Genomic DNA, 27,994 nt, shown 5'->3' with positions numbered 1-27,994 from the left:
GGACCTACGTGTAATCGTGCACACGCGGATATGCTCTCGTTTCCGACTCTGAAATCGGGTCGACCGCGCCTCCGCTCGCACTCCAACTCGTACCAATCCCCTCTACCCCGTTCATCCTCCCAACCTTTGTCTGTTGTTATTATTATTTTTTTTTTCCTCTTGTTTTTTGAAAAGTACTTTCTGCAGTACGAGTGCACAGCATGCAAACAAGTGTAGTTGAATGCTAGGTAACAACGATATCGCCATAGGGGCCCACTGGAGAGTGCAACAGAGGTACATATAGAAATGCGAAAAGATAATCGAGGTTGAATTTATTTTGCTTGCTCGCACCCCTTTCCACCATTTTCGCTCGGCTAAGTTTCAACTATTGTTTTTGTTATGCTCACTTGTAATGCAAATATTTTTCAATAATTTTTGTATTTTTAATGGTGTTTGTCTTTTACTCAACGGCTTAACGAGCTGTATCCTAATGTATCTGCTCGATACTTGCTGAAGGTACACCGGCTTCACATGATTACGACATTACGAAATTAAAATGTTGATTTTAATTATCAAAGTTTGCGTTGTATGGTATATGTTGAATATCTATATGACGAGCCTCCAGGGTATTCAAAAGGCTTTAAGATCAGATCGATTTCGGATAAAACAAATCTGGGAGTTTAACGCGTTGGGAAAATGCTGTAATCACGCTGATTACGACTCGTTAATTAAATTTAATTATTTTACTGGTAACATTGATGCTCTGTAATCGAGAAGTATTGATGGAACGTATGACTCTGGTGTCGATTTATGAGGAGTCATGTGACAATGAAACCACTGGGAGAATAAATGAGGGGTTGTAACAGCGGCAGTGATACTCCCTGTGGACTAACGAAAAAGCATCCCCAATTGACAGGGCTGGGTGTGTATCATCATTATGATGATCGGTGAAATGGAATGGTAGAGTGAAAAAAAAAATTTTTCTCGCCCAAATATCTAGTTTCGTGAGTAGAGTAGTTTTTTTCGTACCTTATTTTTTCAGATCGATCAATCCCAGGCGATCATCGTTAGGGTTCAATTATGTCAATTAGATTGCTCGGGCAGATGATCATATTAATTGGGATATTGATAGATAATGATCGTCCGTAATTAAGACATTAATCGAAATTAGGTCGTCTGGTAATTAGGAAATTTGGGAAAAATTAATAATCATCAGCGAAGTTAATTCAAACTCATGTTACATTCTAGTCATTCTTTAAATTGTTTGAATTGTTTTTAAAATAAAGCAATGGCTGCCTTTGAATTCTTAAAGCTCCGACTTTTAATTGATTTTAAAATCAAATTATTTATAAAGTAAATTGAACATCATATCAATTGAATTACCAGTGAATTGACAATTGCCATTTAACTGATGTGTCAATACCAATTTCAATGAAAGGTTCACACTAGAGAGAAATAATTCTCATGCAAATGAATATTTGTGGAAAAATAATTTTTCTTCCCAGCCGACGACTGGAATTTTCTTGCAACATTTCTTCCCGTCTTCCTATCTTCGTCCGTGTGTTCCATCACGATTTTATGATAAAAAAAGGGGGAAGCAGAGTAGCCGCCCGGAGATGGTATGAAAACTCAGTACGAAAAAAAAAAAACACTAGCAGGGCTCGAGGAGCGGAGAGAGGTTTGCCGTAACGCTGAGACGATATCGAATTTCGATATAACCGAGAGACAATTTTCGGCGACGTCATTGACATCTTCGCTTCTCGCATTTCTGACGCGCCTCTCGTCGTATCCCTGGTATCGTCTAGTGTGTTCATGCTTGATTATGGCAGGGAAGTGAAACGACGGACAGATACGTAATCTGAATTCAAAGCGGCATACTAGGCGACAACAAGAAGTGTCTCAAGTAGAATGTTATTTTGCCTGTTCATATATATTGCTTGATATTATTTGCATCTCATTTGTTGGTAGAATCGTATGATTTTCGTTCACTCATTCATGTCAGATGGATTAAATTCGTTTTTCCACTCCTTCATTAGTAACTTTTGCAATTGAAATAAGAGAAAAATTATTTTTACCCCACTCTCCACCAGATGGAGGGACCAAAAAAAAAAACAAGATAGGAGGAAAAATGAAATTTGCATTCATAGCTTCATGAATAAAGTATGAGTGACGTTACTGGGAATCAAAATATCTCGATAATATTATGCAAACGGACATTTTTACAATTACAAATTTTGTTTTTCAGTGAAAAAAAAAATGAATTTAAAAGCGGTCATTTGCTTTTTTTTTATTGACTTTTTTTTTTTCATCCAATTTTCAAATTATATGTTTAAGGCGGTTTCTCACGGGACTCATTTGTCTTTTAGTACGAGAATCCCGTCGAAAACTTGAACACTTTGCTGGGTTTGAATAGGATTAGTCAATTTTCTCCCTAACTCTGCCTCTACACTCTGGGATTTTCGAGGATTCACGTTAGGCTTCGTCGCATTAATCCAGTGGAGGCTCGCACTAACGCGTTTGTTGAGGAAAATAGTGGTATCAATTTCAAACTGTGTTCACGAGTTAGGCTGTATGCATAGTACTGGAGATTAACAGAGCTGTGAGAGGGGAGGGGGCGTGGGGAGGCAAAATAGTGCCGAGTATTTTGGATATTGCAAGATGAATGCACACATTGAATAAATTATTGAAGTGAATAAATACTGTACAATGACTAAGTATCTGGAATGGTTTCCAATTCACTTCATTAACATGATAATTCATTGTGATTGGTGGAAATTTCGTACTTGTGTGCTTTTCACATTTTTATTCTCGTGGACTTTCAGTTCGGTTCAACAGAGCTCGATTCCTAGTGCGTTTTAATCTTAATCATATAACGAATTTATCTATGATTGTCTATGATTATATTAAAGCTATACTCAAGTTAGGTTGCAAATTCTTACTAAGATTAAAAATACGTAGTGCAAGAGGTCCAATGGATAAATGGTTAAGAATTGTTTGAGATCCGTCAGATGATGAAAAATTGATAAATTGCCAAAATGCATCAACGATGGCTTCTACACCGGACAAAATATATGAATGATCCGACAATAACGATTTGAGGAGAAAACAATGAAGGAATACATGATAAACTGATAAAAAAAAAGTGGGGTGCAGAGCGAACACTCAATAGATTGACGACTGACCAGAAGATGGACGATGGGTCTACCAAAAAATAGACAAAATCGAGCGAGTCAGAATAAAACTCGAATAAAAATTGCGGAAGGTACAGTAAAAAATGTGGAATGTTTCGTCAATAAACGCAGGCTGTTACGTAATTTTTACAGAGTGTTTAGTATTTTTATTTGAACTTTCCGTAATTTTTATCGGACTTTTGTTCTCACTTGTGAACTACCGAACTTTGCCAATTTTTTTTTTTCATTTTCCTCCTCGTGTGGTTTGCGGTCTTGTTACTACGCTAACATTGATTTTGGTTTGTGCATATACTAGATTCTGAGGTAAAATATTCTCAACTTACGTATATTTTTTGCGTACATGATAGACTTTTTAAGATGAGGATTTTGACGGTCAGGGGGGGTGGATGGGGGCGGGGGTGAGAGGTGGATAATAGGAAAGGGGTTATATGCAGCAACCACGCTCTGCGATTCGTAATATTCAGACCGTGGCCGAGTCGCTGTGCTCCGGCTTCTCTCTGGGATAGGACGATGCAGTAATGTAATTAATAGGAAACACAATGGCTGTCTTGCCAGACGTGCGAGGGAGTACGTCTTCTTGTGTAAGAGCGACAGACAATGGACAGAAGGGGGGGGGGGTAGGAGATGAAATGAGGAAGGACTTGTGGGATAGCCAAGTAGCATGACACGCTGGTAATGCGTCCTGACGAATTTCAACTGTGCAGGGAGTTCACGAAATTCTCAACTGGAGAATTACAATAACTTCAATGCCATTAATTTATTAATTTTAATAACTGGATGTGTCGTCAGTGAAGGATGAAGACAATTGATCTGTGGGAGGGGTCAGCAGGATTGTTAGGTGGTTCCCCATTGATTGATGTTGGCTCTTCTAAATGGGTTTTGCAGGCCAACGATCCGATATAACATTTTCTCTCATATCAGTTCAGGGTCTTCCTCTTTGGCGGGTTTTAGTGGTTAAAGTTACTTGAAGCGTTATGGGTTAGTAATCGTTTTCGTTGGGTGTTCAAGGGGAATAGGAGGTCATGAAGGAACTTTTGAGATGAATGGGAAGTACGATCGGAAATTAGAAAGGACTTGTTTGGCTACTGGAATATATGAAAACTTGTGTAAAGACTTCAATTGAAATAAATTGAAGTGAGTTTTACTGGGATGAATTAGGGATTAAAAAATTTCAATCGTAATTTTCATAAGTGATCAGTCACATATGTGTGGTGTGAGGATGAAATCAAAATGCTGTGGCAGCACATCGCCGTAAAACCTCGGTATTACTCATTCTAGCGTATATACTTGTCTCCCCTTTTTATTTTTCACTTGTTTTCCCCCTTTTTTTTTACCAACAACTCGGCGTTTGCGATTCTATCTTGTTATTTAGAGGGATGTTTTACCCCCAGTGTGTTTCGCCTCTGGGTGATATTTATTCGGATCGCGTGGCCAGTACGGAGAAATATTTTAAATCCCCCCGGCGAACAAGGCGGGTCGGTAATTGGCCCTGCTCTCGTACAAGTCAGGCCCGGAAAATCACAGAACCGAGGAAAATAAATGCTTTTTTGCGCTAGTTTCGCATTGCATTTTTTTCCATTTCTTTCCTTTGTTTCATTGTTATGTTCATTATTTCTTGTTGATGATTTTGCATAAAAACATTACAGAAGTTGAAGGGAAAAAAATAAACAGCACGTTTTTTCTTACTTATTTAACCCTTGAAGATGATGAAAATGTCAAAAAGCTAAGGTCTCATTCACAACCAGTTATCGTAGAATTTTTTCCTGTTGTTTTTTTTTTTGTTCTCTTATTAATCGTTGCTAATTTCAACGGGATTCATTTTTAACCAATACCACAGCCGATTTCTCCGTACATCCATTGGGTGAATTTCAACTGGTAGTCGGTCTCGTGGAAATCATCCCGGGGGGGAATGGTCTCGACGGGGATTCGCCCAATGAAAAGAGGAGAGGGATTGTGTGTGCGCGATGGGTTTGAATTTTTGATGATGAGGGGGAAATATTTTTTTTTTCTGAAACTTTAAATGTAAATGACCATTAAATTGATTGAGGAACATTTCGAAATTTCTGCTGTTTCATCGTTTTTAATACGATGTTTCATTGGCACTGTGTACATATGCACAATCAACCTCCATCAAATACATTGGGAATATGCTCTACCGAGGCATGAAAATATTGTGACATGTTTACATTTTTCCAGCAAAATTGTCCGTTCTATGAAATAAAAATGCACTGATAGAAAAAAAATTGTTAACGAAATTGTATGCGAAAAAAATACCAGACATATTTTTGTAGCGCTCGGAAAAATCGGTTTATTGTGAAGTATTCGGGAAAACTCGGTGGAGGGGGTGAAGAATTTTTCGCAGTAAATCCGCAGAAATGTTTTTATATCGCCTAACGAAAAATTCGATCCGGAAATGAGAATTTTTGCGGGTTCACTAATATAAATGTTTTTGCTAGTATGGGAATTTTTTTCGTCACTGTATTTTATTGTTAATTTTCAAAGACAGGGGATTCGGAAAAAATATCAGTCATCCCTTCCTGAGACCCATTAAATTGTGTAAACAATAATTATTTCTATCAGTGCAGCTATTTATTAGAGAAATGGTTCGTTGTTTCCATAACCCTTTCATTCATTTTGCAATATTTATGGAGCCATCAATTCCACTTACAGTAACGAATGCCATCAACTTGATTATTATGGATATTACGATATTTCATCTCCACCATTTACTTTCTTCACCTTCAATCCTGATTCATCGACTGATTCTCTAGAGAAACTCTAATACACACCATTGTTCTATCAATTTTAACCAATTGTACAATTCATTTTTCCCTACGGAAACTACTCAATTTATTGTCGTCAATCCATTTCGATTCACGACATTAATTCAATTGTCTCCCATTCTCTCCTCAATTTGATTAATTGCAAGAATTCGTAATTCTCTTGGAAATGAACAGCTAAAAGAGCTAAGTTTTCGGCATTTTGATACAAGTTTTGACAAGTTTCCAAGCGATTGGTGCCAGCTGACAGGAACGAAGCGTGATTCTGATTGCAGTGAAGATTGTTTTCCATCCACGAGAGCTGGGAAAATGACTTCAAGAAAGTTCGAACTACGCGAATCGTGCAGCCAAAAAAATCATTATTTTCTAATCAAATGAATTATTCAATTACAATTCTCTTACTTACCCCAAAAATTTATCCCAACAGTTGGATTAATTCACTTATTCATCTCCAGAAAACACGTGATAATATATAATACCATATGAGACGTTGAATGAAATTGTTAATTGAAAAAATTTAATGACGAGACTTCCCATAAATCACTTTTCTGGCTGTGCTGTTGATAAATTTATTCTGCAGGAAAATTACACAGCATTGCATTAGGCATTACGAAATGGCTCCTCCATTTATTGAATACCGGGGGGCTAGTCCCCCCGGAGAATACTCTCAACTCACTAGCTTTTCCAATATCCCTCGTATACTCGACCACGTCTTTGGGTTTCTTCTTTACTCATCTTCTCTCTCTCTATTTCCTTCCTCTCGCAAAATGTTATATACTCATGCTTCCTTCCTCCAACGAAGAGGCAATGGGCCAACACATGCTTAATAATTTACCTGGCACAAGTGGGCTGGAACTTAGCGAGTGAGTTATGCTGAATTCGATGTGTGTGAGAATGGCACAGTCATGCTCACTCGGAGAGACCATCCCCACGATACACATATCGCACACGAGTATCGGTTGAATCGCCCTTACCCTGAAGGTAAAGTGTATGCCTCCATGTGTGAATTATTGCCAGGCTAGTTTCTGGGCCATGCACTCTCCCCCCCCCCCCCCACCCTCAGCAATGCATTACTGATACATTCTTACCACCCACTTGTGTGGACCCTTTTATACTAGTGCAGCAGAATCACGAGTTAGCCAGTGGTAAAGATGGAGAGAAAATATTTTCAATTTGCTGCAATGGATTTGCTTTTTTGCCATCTCATCGGTATTAAATATTTTAAGATAACCCTTTTGACCTACATTTACACGAGGAGGGCGAATCGATAATATGACTCATGAAAATAGACAACACGATGTTGAAAAAGTAAATTATGAAATCGCTGACTTCGGGGCTTTTCAATAACGCTCCATTGAATTGAATTCAACGATTAATATTCTGGAGAATCTCTATGGAGTACACACAAAAGAGTACTTGAATACCGTTAATTCACAATTTCTCACTTTGAGGGAACTGATATTTCTTGTTGAAGAATACCACTCGACAATTATTTCCTATTTTCACTCGGCTAGATTGGTTTTTATTGAATAATTCTCTATCCTTCCTTTCAACAACTTTCTATATTTAAAAAAATCGTTACTCAAGTACGTGAAGATGATAATTGCAATGCCATCAAAGGTTGTGAAAATAAACTGATTTATTCGATAAAAAAATTATCGGAAATCCATGTGCACTGGAGATTTATTGAAAATTTGAAGGTTTATTTCTTTAAATTCGCCAAGTTTCGAAAGAAATAATAAATTGCGTTCAAATATTATATATAACAATGTAATGGTCCTGTACATGACTGGGGGACTACCAGTGGGGTAAAGTACGATGAGGGGGTGAAGTACCGTCAAGGCGATGAGTCAGCACTTCGAACCCTTCATGACTACCACAAAATCCGGTTGCCGTTCGCATGAGAATTTTTTTTTTTTTCCGTAAAATGTTGAAAATTTCCTGCATAATGTTAGCACCTCTGTTTCTCTTAAAAAATCATTTGACTCATCGTCATGCACCTTGTGCACTGCACTATAAAACTCGGAATGAAAAAAAAAATGATAGGCGGTGGAAAGGGGGTATTCAACGAAAAAGACGCCCTCGTAACGCAAGCAAGGGATCCAGCAGGGGTGAGATTCTTGGGATGGGGTGACGAAGTGATGGAGGGAGAGAGGGGGTAGAGGGAAGAGAAAACGTCAGGCTAGCAAAAGGGGGCGTCAAGGGGGAAAGGGGGGGCAGAGGGGTGGTATCCATGTAATTTCCCCGTGGACGTAGAGGGTGCGTGGCACTGATCGGACTGAGGGTCGTTCAACCAGTGTTGTCTCGTGTCTTGTGCGGCATATCGTCTCGTCCTCGTGATCGTAAATGTCCTGTATTTGTGATCGTTAGGTTAAGATTCATATCCTTTTCTCATTTCACTTCTCGTTTTTATTTCCTGGTGAGTTTAAGTGTAATTGAAGCTGTGGAAATTTAACAATCGACTGTTTTTAGTTGTGAAAATTATTTGAAGATATACATCTACTTTCGTTGAATTGAGTGCAATATGGGAAGCTTTATTTTGTAACGTGTAGTGTCTCGGAAATTTATCATTACCATTTTTGGTGATTGTGTAGGCAAGTGTTTCAGTTACTGTGTGAAGTTTTGATATTGACATTGAAATAGTATTTTTTCAAATTTAATTGACGAAGACGTTGGCATTGGTGGTACGTCATTGGTATAATAAAAGTGCTTGGACTTCTTATTTGTAACCTGCGTGGAAGGTGACATAATACTGGTATTACCTGCGCATCCCATGCAACTGGTTGTTCTACCCACTCCTACATTTCTCGTATAACCGGGTCATATCCGTTATTCCAGAGGCAACGTGCACGTACCATACCTCGATAAACATAATTGGCATTAATCAGACAACCACCTCTCACTCTTCGACAATTTCCCATGGGTACTCGGCCTTTCGTCTCAGCAGTACCATCACACTTTATTTCGAACACTTTTTTTTTAATATTAATGTAATCATTAGATTCATTCAAGTACATTATATTGCGGTCAGTGGATGATATGGAATATTATCACTCTGATTTCAGTTTTGGTGAGTCTCATGGATTCAGTGCATATCAACGATCTTTACCTGAGAGCTCAACTAAAAAATATGTTGATTCCAACATCCACTTCCCCGGTATCCAGCACCGACGATAGTGCTTTGAAACTCTTCGTCGGTCAAATACCCCGTCATCTCGAGGAGGATGCCCTTCGTCCAATGTTCGAGGAGTTCGGCAAGATCTACGAGTTCACCGTACTCAAGGACAAGTACACCGGCATGCATAAAGGTAAGTCCTAGTATGCATTAAAAATTTGTTTCTCAGATATGAGAAAAAAAAAAGCGATTTACCCCCGGGATATAAAGAGAGATTATCTGCTGGAGGGAAATAAGAAGGCCACCAAAGAGATATATTGCTCCATGAAAACATTAATCTTGATTCACAAAACATTGGGGTCACTTGAGAGCCATTTTTCTATGTAAATTTTCGACCCTATAGAAGCAAAAGAATATACACTACTGTAGTATACATGAGGAGAATTCACAATTAGCCAAGTTATAACCAAAGTAGATATGAAAAAAGAAATATCGTTGAATTAACAATTTGGATTTTCGTGGAGGGAAAATTTATGCATTTCTGCCAGTTGAATAAATGTAAAAGCTGCAAAAACTAAAGTGCATCACAAGGGAAAATATGGGAGTGGTATGAGGGTAGTTCGAAAGCGAAGTGATACAGAGGTTTTCGTATGAAGGGATCGGGAAAGAGATCGCGACGGGGGCGAGTGGGGAGAGAGTTGCAGGGAAAGAATAATACGCACAAGGCAGAGGAATAAGCGAGGGTAGGTTTGAAATGCATTTGAAGAGCAGTGGGGCTACAGTCGGACGCATTGAGGCACTGGCTGGAGGGGTTGGGGTTTTTTTTTTTTTTTTTTTTATGTTCAATGTTGTAATTCGCATGCGCATGCGACCCACGTGTGTCACCCTCCATCTATCTTGCAGCCTTTTCCTGTGTTACATCCGGGGGGCCTATATTCAGAAAACTATATCGTGGAAGCTGAAGCCCAGTTCAGCCAGATTAATCAAGATTTATTCTTTATATTTTCCCTTTGAAAAAAAATTCCCCGAACTCTAAGCTCCTAGAACAATAAATTTTCCGGTAGTTTACCGCCAGGGCTCGTTACAAATTTTATAGGGCTTAGAGACCGTAAAAGCTCACTGTATGAAACTTGAATCTGATAATTATTTGAATATTTTCATCCCCGATTGGTAGGAATTTACCTGAAAAATGACGAGAGGAGATAACAACAGTATGACAAAAAAAAAACTATGAGTAAATGTGGATATTTTACAATAAATATCCGGACGATAAGCTGCACACGATCCTCACGTATTCCATATATATATACATATATATATAGTAGTGGTTATGTATAAATGGACGTGGCCTGTGCACATTTTTATTTTGTAGGCACACGCGAAAATTTATGGCTGACGAATGGCCGCTCGAGTTTTTACCAGGGAAATAGCTCGTTAATCTTTCGGGTTATTCTCGCGTCCAGTACTGCATTCTTCCCCATTCCCTCCATACCACCTAAACCTTTTGGAATTAAAATCTTTTTTGAAATCCAAATTGTCGGGTTTTTCAATGAAGTTTTCCCGTACATTGAAAATCAAGGGGGAGGACATTAAGTTTCAATATGTGATTAGAGTACTCCATAAAGTTCATACTTCATTCTGAGGAGATCGTTTTGTTTTTAAAATATATGAAAATTTATGGTCAGGACTTGAATATGTCGAGTAATTTTTATGCACATAACAACCAAAATTCTAAATCAGTGGGTATTTTTTACCCCACCGATAGAGTAATTTTTGTTTTTATCAGGACAAAATTTTGCTAATTTTCGGGATGGAAATATGGTACCAGAGTCCAATGACACAGTTTGATAAAATGTTACGGTAATTTTGATCAAAAATTTATCTTCGTGTACTGGGCCCAGGATTCTACCGTATCCCTCAGGAATACTTCAAATGAAATGCATAATCAGCGGTAGCTGAAGTACTCGGTGAAAAATGGAAATGATATTTTGTTAGTGGCCTGAGGAGTGTCCTCTGTTTCTTTAATTAAAAAAATATAAACCAGAGAGGGAATGAGTCTCGTTCAACTTCATATTCAATGAACATCTCTCGAGAATTGTATCTACTTTTATAAAAGGCTATCGACCCACCGTTGAGGCCACTCAATGTACCCCTGGTACTTTAATATTTCCTCAACTATTTCATAATTTGTCGTGCAATCGCTCATGCACACATTACACACGCACATACAAAATTTGACATGATGATATGGGAATGCGTGTAACTGCAATCGACATGGTACAGTTGTACAATACTGTAGTTACGAAGTAACCCTCCAATTTTAATGAGGCATCTCTATCCTTACCTTTATTCCTATCTATGAAACAATTCTGTCTCTCCATTTTCCTCCCTTTGTGTAATTATATTTTGATTTCTCGGCAAGCTACTATGGTACTCACTTCATCCGCAGTCTCTTCTCCACAGTCGGTGGAGGCTCTCGTTGTGAATGCTAATATATCCCTCTCCTCCATTACTCCTCTTTCTCAAACTCATTTCTCGAGGATTTTCTCTTTCCATTTTACTGTAGTCTCTGGTGACTGGACTTATTTGCTTCTTCGTACTATATACCCAATTTCTATTCACTTCTTTTCCCTCTTATTCGGTTTGATCATCAAGCGAGGTATAAAAATGGAGACTTCATTTGGTGTTGGAGAATTCTACAATCAGGGAAGAAATAGAATTTCATAGACAGTTGATTGGTAATTTCCGAGAGACGGGATAATTTCAGCTTATGGATATTCAAGTAGTTTAGCCATTTTTCGTTCCGACCGGCGTTTCCGACAATTTTACAATGGCTTCTCAGAAGGTGATAGAATATATCATAAACGCTATTGCCAATGTCTCATTTGTATTTAATTTCTGATCCTTCTATCTCTTGAAATTACAATTGTCGAAATTTGAGGAAATACATGAACTAATTGTAGCCGATAAATACGCACTTGACATTAGCACGCGATTCAAGTGGTTTCTGGGGCTTCTATAAGCATCAATGTGTCTAAAGAATGAGGAGGGTTGTGCGATAATGTTTGCGTGTATGAAAACCCGAGAAGGGGATTTGAGTATACATACGTGAGGAGTACACGCACTATAATAACGCATGGGAAACACCAGTCCGCACAATGTTGCCTGAAAGCAGGAGTTATGCACTCTATCCATGCACCAGGTTATGACTAGCCGTGGGCTAACATGTTGCAACAATTCCTCGCGCTTTGTTCGCATTTATTTATTTACATTTTTTTTGTCGTTTACCGCGTGGTCTCTCTTTTCTCTACCTTCGGGGTGTTTTTTTTTTTCTCGTACGCAACGCTCGGATCGATTGTCATGCCACGCATGGCCCTCTGGCTCATTGACGAACGACGCACTGCTGGTTCAGGGACGTTCCTGACAGTTTCAGTGCCCTAGGATTTATGATGATCGTAAAAAGAAAAAAAAAACGTAATATCGTGCAGGCTTTCTTTGCAAAATCCTCATCATTTTTCTTCCCTCAATTGTGAAAATACCGGTATTATCTTTATCGTCGGATAAACACCATTGTGGACATTGCGTCTATAACTATTGTGATTCATCACAAAATAAACAGCGAGACTCGCGAAAAGGAAATTGAGGGTTTGTTCTAAGTAAACACTGGATCTCTATGTAAAAAAGATGTAAAAAAAAAGAAAATGAAAAACCTATTGACAGGGGATGAGAAGAAGTATGGCGGAGGCAGGATGAGTAACGGATCAGTAAAAAAAAAGAAGAAAAGATGAGGAGGCGAAGAAAAAAATAGAATAAGAGAAAATAGGAAAGATGGAATAGAGAGTCTGTACATGAAGGATTTGCACAAGGGGGTAGACGCTGGGGAAATAAGGTAATACGTGCAGCTTTGTCTCGATCGGAGTAGTTCCGGGGAAAATGTTGGTGAGCGGAGGTGGTAGTGCTGGGAGGGTGGAAGAAAGCAAAGCGAGAGAAGGAAAATGTACAGTAGCGAATGCCTTTCTGTTATTACCGGAGCACTCGGAAAGACACAAGGGGATATACCCTCTGCTCTGCATCAAACTGAAGTTATACTTTCACCACTGGAGGGGTGAAAGGGGGTAGGAGGTGGGAGCAACAAGCCATGTTCTGACGTTACTATACGACCTGTACTGCGTTCTGGTAAATTTTGACCCACCCAAGACGATAAATAGCATTGATGCTTTGGGGAATTTCAGGGAAGTTGAATGCGAGATACGGAGAAATTATTTCATGTTCAGATAGTCTCAGAATTAGGTTTGGTTGATTTTCAAAATTTATCTGAATAAGTAGAAATATTATGACTTGATTCGACACATATTTTCATGCAAAATATTTCCGTATCAAAAAGTTTGTCAGTTCCGCACTTTTAGAGATAAATTGCTGAGCCTCACAGACAACTTGACCGATTAATGAGGTGATATTTTGGTTAAATATGCTCAAACAATACCAATTATTTCACTATTTTATGTCCATTATTGCCGTTAATTTTATCTCAATACCATTCCTGAGCAGATTTAAAGGATTTGAAATATGGACGATCCCAACAGACGATTCCAATGATAGAGGACTTTGCCGTTTTAAAATTAAACTTCATTCATTTTTCATCCAATTTCTCAATTTATTCATGACCGCCGCAAGAGGATATAACCTTTTTCGTGTTTTAATGTTCAACCCATTATTGGACAGGTAATATAATGTCTTATTCTGTGGAATATCATGAGTTGGCCCGGGTGAAATTAAATTTACATAAGTGATTCGGCTCTTCTCCGATGCTCGTTTTTAGAATACTCTTTCAGTCAACTCATGAAAGTATGGATTAACCAATGGTATGTTCTCATCAGTCGCGGTGAAAATCAATGGGGATATTATTCGGTCAGTTAATCAAGTCAGCAGAGGGAATAATACATTTGAATTTCTACATTTGAGTATTCTTTGGAATTGGTCACTCATCAGGCATTCTTGTATTATCGGCACTCCAGCAATAAATAATAATCACTGAATGATGAATGTTTCGTCGAAGTCAGACGAAAATTTGCAATCATCTTGAATTATTCCTTATTCTCCAAATTCTCTTCTCACCCTACTCCCCACTTCTTGATCCACAGACTTTGCATAAGTCATCATAACACCTGACGACTATTAATTTTTTAAAGGGTCTAAGAAATGCCGCAGTGTGTCGATCGATCGGTCGTTAACCAACATTCCCAACCTATTGGTTAGGAATCTGTGATGGTATGTGTGTTGGTGGTTGACTATAGAGCTGGGAATAGAACGAGCGACCAGGGTAGTTGGGATGAAAGGAGAAGAGGGGGTGAGATGGGGGGGAGGGAAAGGGGCAGTTGCAAGTTGACTGTATGTATAGGATGGTGAGAGTATGGAGAAGGCAGTGGGGAAGCTGATGGTATATAGAATGCAGGGGGGTTAAAGGGGATGGGGATGGCGGGAGGCGTGGTAAACGTAGACCACGTTGGTTAGGTCAGGAGGTTCGGGAGTCGCAGTAGAGAGCCGATAAGGGCTTGCCAGGGCCCGGTCCGTTAACGACTATGTAAATTGACGGGTCTATTTATTCATCGTATCGAAACAATCCAGAAGAGATGAAGACATCAGGCCAATTTTCATAGGTATTTGGTGGAGGTCTTACCTTTCCACTGTACCTTTTACCTCTTGTATTATCAAGCATATATATATATATTTTTTTCCATTCAAGCTACTTCGCTACTTCTACCTTATACCAATTATGCTAATTCACCATTAACGTTCGATTCATTATTCCTCTCGGATGCTCCATCACAGTGAGACACAACTGGGTGCACTTTAATTTCATCGGAAGTATAGCCTCCGTCTCACGAATTCCATCGATGTGAAATCGAACGTGGCGTGACTTCTACCACCACCTGCGGGGTGTAGAAAAGTTGATAGTAGATGGTGAAAAGGGGAGGATGATGAGAAACGATTTCGAGATCCTCCTGGTGAGCTGGAAAAACGTTTTTCCTTTCAGTACAGCGCTCATCGGCCTAGTTAATTCCTTCTTTTTTATTTCCCTCATAATGATAATGTTGCGTTATCTTTACTTGAAATAATTCTCCACTTACTTTCTATTATGAGTATTATCAGAGATAACTATTGATTATTTGTCATTCAAGTGGTGGTTGACAGTGGAAAAGACGAAGGGCGATATATCGGGACAGGATGTTGCAATGAAAAAGGCTAGTTTAACGTTGTACATCAACGTATATAGATTGTGATGCTGAGTAGAGCGCATGAGATGAACAGAGTGAGGGTGCTGCCTTGGGGTTCATTATTCAGGGCTATTGATTTCCATCCAAGCTCCCTTTTGCACCCCTTTCTACCCGCGGGCAACGCCGCACCGACGAGAAGTAACCGAGCGCGGGTTTGAGGGAGACAGAATGAGATTGACGGGGTCTGTGTACTCGAAAAACGCCGGTGGAATGAGTTTGGGGGTGGCTGAAGGGTGGTGAGAACCGATGGGAGGAAGAGGCCTCTCTCTTTCTTCCACATACTTTCTCCACCCATACATTCATTGATACTTGGCATTGTATCTATGACCAATACGTTTTTCCTTTGCTGTATGGATATAATATTATCCTCGAAGATTTTCCCCTTTCTGTTTTTCTCATTCGTCCACTTGAAGCCCTCCTTTCTGCATCAACCTACATATCTGACTGACGTGTGCTTAAGCCAAGTGTCCTACTGTCCAAAATCCATACCAATTGCCCGTGCCCATGGTCCTCTCTACTTCAAGCACCGACTGTCAGGTCCTTTGAACTCTTGGACATTGTCAATTTCAACTCTAGTCACAATCTAACCGTGAAGCATGAGATAAAACAGTCATGTCCTTTGTAGCAAATGCACTTGTCTGATGGGAGAGAATTAATCAGACTGTATTCACTGCTTCAGTGACAATTTGACAATTGTTCTACTTTCAACGAAGGTATTTCATTCATTTGAATGAAAAGTTGACGAAATTTTTGTGAAAACTTGTATTTGCCTTCAGAGATAAAATTGAAGTGAAAGAGGGGGGAAAAAAAATGCACTTGAATATCTTGAAAAAAATGTTTACAGTAGGCGCTTCGTGACAATCAGACAGGGGGTGTGTACCCGGCAAAAGTGAAGTTAGACGGTTATATATTGTGTATACACGTTGTGCGAGCTGGCTTGTGCCACACCGTCAACTGTCGGTGAGAAACGTAGGTGGAGGGGGGTGGTATGACGAGGGGGAGGGAGGGAGATTGTTATATACGCAAAAGCCTTGACGAGGGGGGTCAAAGGGCGTCGAATGGCGCCGGCGCGAGTAGAGCATAACTCCGGCATCGCTGAGAACCACCTCCGCGTGGTGGGTTTGTGACGTCAGCCGTTCTCAGTGTGCGGAGAGCGACCGTAGTGTGCACAATCTCCACGTTTATCGGTTATAACGACACTATTTCATTAACACTTTTCACAATTGCGTGCGTTTTTGATGCCAATTTATACATTTTTTTTTTTGTTGAATATCTCAATGTGAGTCACGTGATTGTGGTAATTAATGGATTCAATGATTGAGTTGACGAGCGTTGAGATAATAATAACAGTGAAAAAAAAAAGTTGAAATACGTTGAGCAACGTGGACGCGTGTGTAAATAAATCAATGAGAGTAAAATCAATAGGCATTTGTTGAAACATTTTTTTTTTTCCTAAATAATTTTGAAAAAAGTTGAAGACTCGAATTCAGTACATATTCTGGATAAATCCCATCACGTGGGAGCGGACGAGGCTTGATGAGTACGTGGACGATCGTCAGTGGGAACCACGCGGTCGAGCAAATTGTCCTTGCCGAGGCTGTTGGCACCTAGCATCTGGTTAAATCACTTGGCTACATCACTGGCATAGCAATAACCGTTGTCATAATAATCATTTGAATTTTACTGGACAATGAGGATTCAACGGAGACGGTAGTGAGAGGGGAAATTCAATCACGCGATCGACATAAATTTTTCGTGTCGTTTTTTTATTTGTTTTGGGTTTTTCAGAATAATTTTTGTTCGGTGAATATTGCAAATATTAATCGTGTGGGGTATCTTGATATGACGAGTGAGATGAGCCGTTGCCGCGAGGCATTATCGTTCAGCGAGGTGGTCAGTTAGCCGTCCCGTTGTCCATCAGTTGCCAATTAATTAACTCCGGGCTTGAAACTAATGAACAAATTATTATTTTGTACGAGTGATTTTTGTGAACTTGTGTGTGATTGGTAATTGATTCGTGTGTCAATTGAATGAAAATTCATCGATTGATTGATTTAAGTGGGTGATTATTTGAATTATTTATTGTATTAAACTTGGGGTTAAAAGCGTGAGTGTGAGGATATTTGAAGTGATAAATTCAGCATTTTAACCGGCGATCCGCAAGTACGCGGAATCAAAGGCAGGCAGCGTGGAGCGCTCACCGATAGTGTGGCCGCGTGCCGCGGATCTTTGCTTCTATCAACCAGGTACAGTTCTAAAATCATTAATAACGGAGTACAAGAGACTCAAATATTATTGGTGTAGGTATTTTACATTGATAAATATACGCGATGACAAGTTGAAATGAAGTAAAGTAGATATATCTAGCGATGACACACCACTGGGCATATCGAGAAAAACGAAATAATTTAAGTTTTCGGGACCTGAAGAACAAGGGTGAGGGGCCAACGAGGGATGAAGAGAGAGAGAAATCGCGACTGGTTGAAGTGGCAATTGCTAGAAATTGTGCCAAGTGCAGCTCGTATTGTAGAGTTTCAATTTTATTTATTTTTTATATATATATTTCTTTTTTTTTTTATCATACTCTCATCATCCCTCCAAGTGGCGGACAACTTGGCACAAACACGGCGGCATGATGTTGGGGTGGGGCATATTCAACGGGCATTGAGAGAGACAGATGGTATAAATATCACGGGATAGAGTGTGTCGGCTTGCGTGACATTACGAATTCGACGGGATATGATTTTTTTCACGGAGAATAATTCCCTCGAGAGTCTGTTGAAAATGAAAAAAAAAAATGGAACATTGAAACATAAAAATAGAATTGCAAATGCAGAAAAAAAAAAAAATTAAAAACAACATTGACACAGATGTGTACACATTTTGGGGGAAAAAATTGGGGCCATGAGGTTGAAAATATAACGGTTATCATAGCGTTGATGATATCGAACTGACTGGTGGATAAGCTCTATCCAATACTTGACTCGATTTGGAACGCGCTCCACTTTATGTGCACATTCGACTAAGGAGAAACCCTCGCCAGCAAAGTACTTATAGATCTCCCCCTCCACCCCCCGACGTTAGTATCCCCACACCACCTATATGCATTCACATTCTTATTTATTCATTCACCCAACCTACAGCCTCCCCTTTCCATACCACTACGTTTCCTCTCAAGATAACCGTCTCAAGATTTTCGAAATTTCCCACTGAAAACTTTCCAGACGAAAGTATTGCCCACCTGGAAAGAAATATTGCTCGATTAAACTTTTGAATCCACATGCATTCTGGATCAGAGAATCGTGAAGGAAATACCGAAGCTATTTATTATTATCAGACATTCTAATATAAATGTTGATTACCACTGAGTGGTGCAAATAATTCGATGATAATTATTGGCTAAAATTATTCCTCTCACGTTGATAATTTACATATCAACGTCACCAGTAAAACATCAATCTCCTTTGATTGAATCAACTAGCCACTCGATGCCACTCTCAGGCATTTGACATAATGAGCTTAGTCCTTGGGAAGCAGGTTTCATTGAAACCGGGTGTCTCATCGAAATTTCAAGTTGTATCGCCTCCGGGGTTAAGAGGACTTGTGAAGAGGTTTTGGCACCGGAGTAGTCCACCAACAGTCGATTTAATTTTCACATTTTCCAGTGGTATTGTATATTCCCAAGTGTATGAGTGTGTCCAAGTCCCCTTTCGACAATGAGGATATGTTTCTCTACATCCCTATATTTGCAATCGAGAACCCGGAACGGCTGGATGGGTACATACCATGACCCGAATCCCTAAGTCACCACCGCATACGGTCACGGGGAAAGCCCAACGGACAAGCACGTAGTAACCTAGACACCCCTCATGGACAAGATTCTCATAGTCCCTTCAGTCCCCTCCTACTATCCACCGATCTACCCTCACCCGGCAAATCCCAAACACTCCTCCTTTGTTCAGTTACTGTGTTTGAACTCTCAACTTGCCTGCATATTAAATATTTCACAGTATGACTGAACTACTGGAAAACACGCTCATATAAATGCTGGTGGAGGTCTTTGTGTAGCTAGTGCCAGGTTAACAATTTAATTTTATATATTTTCTCATCAGGGAAAAATATTCCAGGGGCATTTATACAATGAATTATACGATGTAACATCTGTTCATCATTTGATGAAGGACAATCAGGCTCTCTTCATTAACTTTCTACATGAGTAGTTTGCAGCTCTTAACCTTCCCTTGGAGATTTACAACCGTTGGCAAGAGGTCTGCAATCGAAGGGTCGGCTGTAAAGTCAAACCTCGAACATAAATTTTTACGGGACTTAAATGTGAAGTGAATTTCTATCGCAAATACTCTTCAGGTATTTCAAGATATAGTGAGTGAAATATACCAGAGATGAGGAAAAAGAAAATTGAGATATAGAAATAGTGCGGGCAAGTACTCTTTGAGACATTAATTCTCCGAAATTACAGCAGACACTCGCCAACTTTCAGGGGTGGGTCAGACCGAATTAACTGAGGGAAGGGACTTTTTGAAGGGCAATGAAGAACATCTGGTGTTTGTCCGTAATGTCCCTAATGTTCAAAATTTTCTCGTGCAAAAAGAGGAGAACATTATGACCGTAAAATTTCGTCTTTCATTTTTGAAAAATTAATTTCCTCGAAATTACCGGTCATGATCTACTGTTTTTATGCATGAGTATCACCATAGTCAATATAGTGGTGGTGGTCTTAGTATTCTGAAAGCATTTTGCATTCGATGTTGGTAAAGATCCGCACTTGTTGACGCCGAGGGACACGGTTAGGGAATTGAGAAAAACGTAGGCTGTATTTTCAATGGGCAAAGGGTGTGGTATTTGTGGGGGTGAGAGGGACACTGGAGAGATGACCCAGAGGGATACAATGTTGGAAAGCAAAGTGAGTACGCGCAGTGGTCAGACTGGCTCAATCCCGTGGGAGAATTCTGGGACCACAATTCTAAATCAGGTTACTCTCCCTTGTGAGTCTCTTCACCTCGTTTCTTTCGATACTGGAAACATCTGACAATTTTCCATTTTCAAATTGTCGAGAACTATCAATTTGGCGGTAATGCAATGAATGCTTGCCAACAAATACTTGAGAAGTTTTATCTGCTGTGATTTGTCGTCACATGAAGAGGCTAAATATTGTTCACATACTCGTGACAAATTTTTGAAGGCCTTTTGGTTGGTGATGAGTTTTTTTTAATTTAATATTTTTTCTTCTCATAAAACTAAAATATCTTGTCAAAAATATTTTATCACTCCTGTGTGGACAGATGATAAAATTTGATTATTTTCATATAAAACTTGAATAACAGCTGTAATAATATTTCTCAAAGTACCACCATCTGACACAGTATCACCGAATCGAATGGTTGCACGCGTTCACGAACATTTTCCCATGTAGAGCAATAAACACAAACTAGTGACTTCCGCTTGGGAATGCTCAATGTCAGGAATGTCTCTTACATTTCAGACAGATTCCAATTCTCAACTCTATGGATACTACATCGAATTTATCTATTCCGTGAAAACTAGTACTCAATCTATTCAGAAAATACGAATAGAACACTATTTTCTTGAAATTCTCTCATAATATCATTCATTCTCCGCTTATTGAGGCGCGTAAGAGTGAGAAAAGACGTTGGGCTGGTCGTCGTGGGGCTTTTGAAATTAAATTCCCGGCGTTAGGTACTTGGAACTCCAGTGCACCGCGGTTTAGTAGAAACTCCTCGGCACGAGTCAGACGGGTCCGTGGATTTATCGTCATCTTCGTTATAACGTGTAAAAGTGTCTACGTGAGCATGCGACCTAATATCCAGTGACTCGAATATGAATGTTGAGTTAGCATGGAACAATGCGTACATTCAACTGTGAAATAATAATTGCCATTGGTTAAATACCATTCGCTAAGTTCTATTATCCAAAACTAGAGTCTGAATCATTCATCTTATCCTTGCATATCACACCAAGTGAATTGATTTTATTTATCAAAGCCGAATGAATCATGTCTCTGTAGCTGAATATAATGATAAAATATTGACAAAGCTGGGTGATATATAGAATCTTTGTGTCACGTATGAGAGAGTAGAGTTCTGCTCACATCAAAAGCAATTTATACGATTATATGCATGGCACCTTCAATGCGCCTTAATCAAATAAAAGCAGCCCTCAGTGAAAAGCACAGTGTGTTGACGTGCGCGTCGTCTGGTAGTATATATTCCTGGATGTTGCTTCACGACGTGTGTTACCCCACCTATCCTTCTTCTTCCATCAGTATCGTAATGCATTGTGTTGGGAAAATTTCTCGGGTTTTACTTCTGCACATCTTTTCAAATGCATACACAATAATACCAAGCACTGCTTGTCTCTGTCAACAATCACACACATACTTTATTTTTTTTTTCTTCTTTTCTTTTCTCATCGACGAGAAAAGAAGAAAACAATGACTGTGAAAAAATGAAAAGAAGAAGAAAAAAAAAAAACAAGTTACATTGTAGACTGTCTTCAATGTTCACACGAGTTGGCTGAGAAATGCTTTTGAAGCGTTCTCAAATGCATTCGAATGTTTCCAAATACCACCGAGTGGAATAGGCCGACGGGCGAGAGATGCTAGGACTCGCCCCGGGGACCAGTGCCAAAATCTCAAGAGGGCGTCTCTCCTCTCCACCTAACCCCGTATCTACACCCTTTTCTCCATCCCATCTCTGTACACACCCCCCCGGTATTCGTCTTTATCTCACACCCACTTTCAGTCCTCTTCCTTTCTCCTATCACCCTCCGGCTTCATCCCTCCACCCACCATCCTCGTCACTACCTCAACATATACCCATTCTAGAGGTACCGTGCTTTGTTATGTTAATTGTTTCAAACTCCGAGCATCATCGCTACGTTTATTTTCCATTCCCATTCCCTCTCTTCTACCGTTCGTCTCCCCCCGACCCCTGATTTTCCTATCTCAGCTTGGCTTGGGCGCGTTGTTTTGTGCAAGTGCAGACTACCCCTTGAGCCTTCACTAGGAACTTGCTACGTCCGCTTTAAAATATGAATTAAACTTTGGGATCATTTTTTTTTTTGTTCTTTCTCGCCATTTTTTTCTTCTCCATCTCACTACTGCCTCTCTCACTCTCTCTCTCTCTCTCGATTTAGAAAAGAATTTGATACGAAAGTTTGTTGTGCAAGGATTTGAAGGGAGGGAAAAAAATGTATGAGGGAAAAAGTTTTGCGCTTCTCCCGTTGGACTACATCGATTTTACGTCAAGTTCTTCGCCTTCGTAACCTTCGTACACCCCTCTTTAATGCGCTACATTCTGTCTCACTTGTGCTCGCCCTTCTACCGTCCATGAGAGCATTGCCACCAAGATTCACGAGGTCTCTAGAGTACAGGAGGAAAACTGGTTTTTAATTAAAATGGTAAAATTATATCATTTTTTTTCTCTTCATTCTTTAAATTAAAAATTACACATCTCTTATTTCAATTTAACAATCGTCTTACGGTTTAATTTGCAAAAAATTTAAATATAACTTGACTGCTTTAATCCATTCGCCGTTGGATCCGTGGTTTTACGTGCGAATTGGATGAGAAAAGAGGAAAAAAGAATATGATAAAAAAGAGGGAGAGAAAAAAAAATCGTCCAGAAGATTCTATGACGTGCAAGAAAAGCTTAGGTGTATACGAGATATTCGTGGTAACTCGTCTCTTTGGGTTACGGTATGGTACGTTGGTCGCCTCCAGGATGAAATTGTACCTTAATTTGAAAGCCTCGGGTCTGCGCGTCCGAGGGTCAGAAGAAGCCGAACACGATGAAATGAAGGAGGGGGAATATCACTCTTGGAGTGAGATGAGCTAAGAGGAGGTTTTAGAGTCCAGTTTTGCCATAGTACATACCGAGTAGAGTCGCTGAAGGCAAAAGGATGGCCTTTATGATGGTGAATGGCCGGGTGAAGGGCTCAGACCGCAGAACTGTCGGGCTATCGACATAGGCAGGGGCACTCTACGACGGCTGTATGACCACGGCACGAGAGGCTATTGGATAATAGGCAGCATGGCTGACATTAAGGATACTAGTGTGCTATGATCTAATTTCACCATATGAATTTCACTCGTCTGACCAGTATCAGTCCTCTACTACTTGTTCATTGATGCGGTTGAGAGTGTAGTTGTGGAATGGATGAAAGGATGGCAAATAAAAGGATGAGAGAAAAGCACTTAGAAATGACCTTTCAAGGAATCCTATGGAGTGTGGTATGGTTGGAAAGGGAAAGAGGGGGACAAAACTCGAGAATTGCTATAGGAAGGTGAGAATGTGGGAGCCTTATCCAAACCCATAGGAGACGATGGTGAAGAGGAGAGTTGCTCAGCTACGTGACGCTCGTGTGCAATGCTTTGAACAGCGTATTATCTGGCGGGCTATGGCTCAATAGGATAGCCGAAACAAAAGGGGCACCTACCAAGCAAAATAATGCCAACACTCAAAGGGTGGGGGAGCCATAGGATACCGAGGAACTAACCCAAGAAAGAGATATGGGGGATCGCAGAGTATAGGGCCAGTATTCTTTGTTTGTGTGTGTGGAAGCGTGTTTATGAACGAGTACGTGCCTTCATAGTACCTCTCTCTGTGGTACGTGGTTGTATGTATGTGAAAAATGAGTAGGACTACGTGAGGGCGGCTACCAACGAAAGAGTGGAAACAATGGAGGAAATAAAATAAAGCTTAGGACACACAAGAGTCCAGAGAGGGAGCTATGGTATATCGGGGGAACAAAAAGTTAAAAAACTTTCATCGAGAACAAAGAAAAACTGTTTGGGCTGGGTTATCTCCATTTTTTCCATCTCAATCATCGGTGGAAATGGGCGAAAAAGAAGAAAAAAAAAATATATATATAGGATAGGGAAAATTGTTAGATATATGGATTATACTGAGTTCATGAGTGTGAGCCATTTCCTGTTTAACTGCAAGTTGCTCGAGTCACCTAGGTTGGCATTAATCGTTTCCTCCGAGATGCTTAAATTGAACGTCGTACAGTGGTAGCCCTCCCTTTCCCCGTACCCCTTCTGTTTCTACTTCTTCTAGTCGCTCCCGACAAGCCGGAAGTAACGGTACGTGACTCACCGGTGGTTTACGTGTTCAGCGTTTTACTTTCAATTCCACTTTCGAACTTCGCTTCCACTCACAAATAAACGGAATCCAAGCGGACTCGACTATTTGTTTCCTCCTTTCTCCATCTTTGTAGCACCATAGTAATGCTTATCGTATGAGACACGATATTTCGTGCAGCACGAGATATCACTTTTGGTTTCATCCATTTAATTTCAATTGCAGTGTCATTAGGTTGAGTTTTATCAACATTTCATTAGTGTCAAAGTCATCATTAATGTAACAGGTTCGTGTTTTGATGGCCTCCTAAAATATGAATGTGGCTTTCATTGAATATTGAATTAATCCTCAGGGCTCTAGTGGTAGGATGTTAGTGCTATGGCCTCAGTTGAGTGACTGAATGATCCAAGGACAACATGGCTTAATGTCGAACGACGAGCCCTGGCCAGCCATAAGTCCTGCACTGGTGGGCTACATCTTCGGACCCCCCCCCCCTCGTTTCTCGTCACCACCATAACCACTCTCCTCTGGGCTCCGATCAATCTGGCACTAACCGACGCCCGTCCACCAAAGTGCCTCCTCATTCCTATATACCTCTACCTCACCTCCTCCCTTCTTCTCTTTGGCAAACGCCACAGTGGCATTATTCTACATTCTATAGGAGCGCTGCCTGGAAAGAGGGGCGATTCACGGAGATTGATGAAAAGATGGAAGACGAGCGACTGGAAGATCGAACGATCCACCAAACTCTTTTTTTCCCATTGGTCGATGAATCTTCTAGCCGATCCACAAGCCTTCACTCCTCTCTCTCTCTCCCTCCCCACCCCTTTCCCGGGCCATCCCTGCTTCGGGGATGTTTAATTAAAGTTTGGATGGAGCGAGTCCATAAATTATATTCCTGACGATTTTATAGATAATCTCGATAATTCATATTGCATGAGAGAGCTTGATAATTTTTGAATTTCGTGATACTTCTTATTGAATTTTCTCTAGACGGTCACCAGAATAATTTTAATGTCAGTCCATCAACGAAAATGTCAAAATTTGAGCCCTTAGATGCAGTGAAATATTCGATATATTTTCCCCGAAAAGTAAAACAAGTGGTGTCGATTTCATACGCGTTTGAAGTTGGTACAGAGCCAGACCAGTGTCGGGGTAAGGTTGGCTGGATATACACAGGGTCAGACGCGATGAGCCTGGCATCGGCTGAGTGAACAGAGTTCGAGCGAGTGGCGGGCATTCGCTTTTTGGCGAGCGACCGGACAGAAATGTTGTTGAGCTTGATTGAACTTTCAGCGCGGGTGCAGAGGGGGTCACCTCTCAAAGCACTTTCTCCCTACCTCCCTTTTTTCGCCCTCAGTGCCTCTCACCCTTTTTTTTTTTTTTCATTTTGGTTCCCTCTATCCAACTTTGGTGTAGAGGCCCTGCTACCGCTACACCGAAGCTCGGCAATGTTGACTATATGCATTCCGTTTGAGTTTCATACGATGCTATACACGGTTTGCACGGATAATGCGATAAAGCTCGACCGAGTGGAGCCAAACAAACTGATACCACGTACCAGTATGCACTGTGATACATATTACGACTCACTGTGGCTATCATAAAAAGATCAACAAGATAAGTTGACTCTTTCCATCAAATAGTATCGTCGGACCAAATGGCTCAAGATTTAGTTGACAATAGAATTTGTAACAGCTCACTCGTAATTGTGCGAAGTCTATAATAGTAATTCAAGCAAGAAGCATCAGCAAGTTAACTAAATTGACTAAAATTTGTCATTGAAATAATACAGTGCAACAGAATGGGCTGAAAATTTTGTTTATAAAAAACATTTATACCGTTGAATAGCAAAATGGAAACGTATATTTCACTTCATGTGACAGTCGGCGACGGGATCCATAACGGTAATTCGCCTCTACAACTTGAATAAGATCAATTTCAGAATTTCATGAATAATTGTAATTCATTCATCAAGTACGTCGTACCCCGTTGCATTTTAATATCAAATGAGAGCGGCACTTGGAGGCATTAAGGTCTCAACTGCATTTATCATGCGAATAAATCTCTGCATATTCATTGATACAACATCCCCCCGAGTATGGAGTAGTTAGAGACCACTAAATGGGATACAGTGAGACAAGAGGAATTCCCATGTACCCTTACCTTTAACTTTGATCCCACCTCAAATCCTCCAGTGTCCGTGCACACATCGTTGCGTATCTCTCACCGGAAATAATCTATTGATTCTCAATGTATGGGAATGGGATAGTGATAGTGGTGGCATGGAATGTGGATTAGGCGAGACCAGCAGTTTGTGGTGATTGAGGCCATGTCTGGGCTCACCTGGCAGGCCAGCTTTATCACTGCATTTCACTATCCTCGGTGCACGTGTAATCACCCACCGATCAACCAAATACCACCCTCTAGCATTTTATACTGTTCTCATGAATAATAAAAACAACAGGAAAAAAAAAGGAACAAAAATCAGTGGTAGCATGAAAAAAAATTGTTAAATCAAAATCACATTTCCGGTGAGCTTTGGTAGTTTGACCGCAGGCGGTTGTAATCACTGAAGGGGAGTAAAAATTCGTGAGCTGGCACAAAGTGTGGTAAAGCCTCTACCTCCTCGTTCCACAGTTTCTCATTCTCTTCCGTTTGGGACATGGTTGAAATTCCGTGTGCAGACTTTTCGTTGGCGAGTGTAAGGGTGTTTGCGAGGAAGAACTGGGGGGAGGGGAGGGAAAGAAGAAGGGATGAGTAAAACTAGGCAAAGACTTGGAACAAGGGCTTCACCATCGAATCCCTGTGACACGTGTCCCTGGCGCCTACCCAGAAATCCAAACGGGTATTTGCAGGGAAGGCGAAACCGATCGGGCTCGTTACCCAATCTCTCTTCCACATTCGTAAAAATATACAACATCTCCGAGGGCTTTTTATTAGTATCTCTTTTCAGTTATTCAATCTCGTTTTTTCCCTCTCTCTCTTCAATCTCATTGGCCGCATATACGAGTTACAATAAATCACCATATACACACGACTCATCTTGTTGAAATGATGGGTGTGGGGAAATAAAGGCCGATAAAAAGCTGGTGGCTTTCTTGAGGGTAGACGATAGAATCAGAGAAGAAAGTAAGAAAAGAAAGGAATTGGGAGGTTCGCTTTGCCACTCTGGTGGACTATCGCTTCTTGATCGACTGAGGGGAGTTGGTAGGAGTGATATAGGGCCACGACCAACGTTGATTAATCGGGCAAATTAAACAACTTTTCCGTTGGGCGTATTATACCACCACCGCTCGTTAGAAATGATGCTAATTAAGTCGCCGTAAAAAGTCTAATGTACGAAGAAATAATTGATTATGATATCACGAAGGAAGGCCAACATGTTGAAATCTCCACTTGGGCCACTTATTTCCCCCTTCTTTCCGTCACTCTATAATTGCTGTATAACGGACATTCCATCTAACAACTGTTAATTTTTGCCGCCAAACGGAGCATGGATAATGTGGATAGTTTGGCGAGCTTCTGGTGT

General features: G+C 40.3%; 1 protein-coding gene across 12 annotated transcripts in view; it reads left to right on the top strand.

Moving 5' to 3' along the window:
* Positions 1–27,994, top strand: part of Bru3 (bruno 3) — a 347,812-nt gene that overhangs the window by 21,541 nt on the left and 298,277 nt on the right. For all 12 annotated transcript variants that reach the window (XM_064116812.1, XM_064116771.1, XM_064116820.1 and 9 more), the window contains one exon: positions 9,016–9,258. In XM_064116812.1, the coding sequence (XP_063972882.1) occupies positions 9,030–9,258 (229 nt within the window). In that variant the 5' untranslated portion in view covers positions 9,016–9,029. The remainder of the gene's footprint in view (positions 1–9,015; positions 9,259–27,994) is intronic.

Source organism: Diachasmimorpha longicaudata, chromosome 1, assembly GCF_034640455.1.
Source record: "Diachasmimorpha longicaudata isolate KC_UGA_2023 chromosome 1, iyDiaLong2, whole genome shotgun sequence".
Taxonomy (NCBI): domain Eukaryota; kingdom Metazoa; phylum Arthropoda; class Insecta; order Hymenoptera; family Braconidae; genus Diachasmimorpha; species Diachasmimorpha longicaudata.
This window is presented reverse-complemented; position numbering and strand designations above follow the sequence as displayed.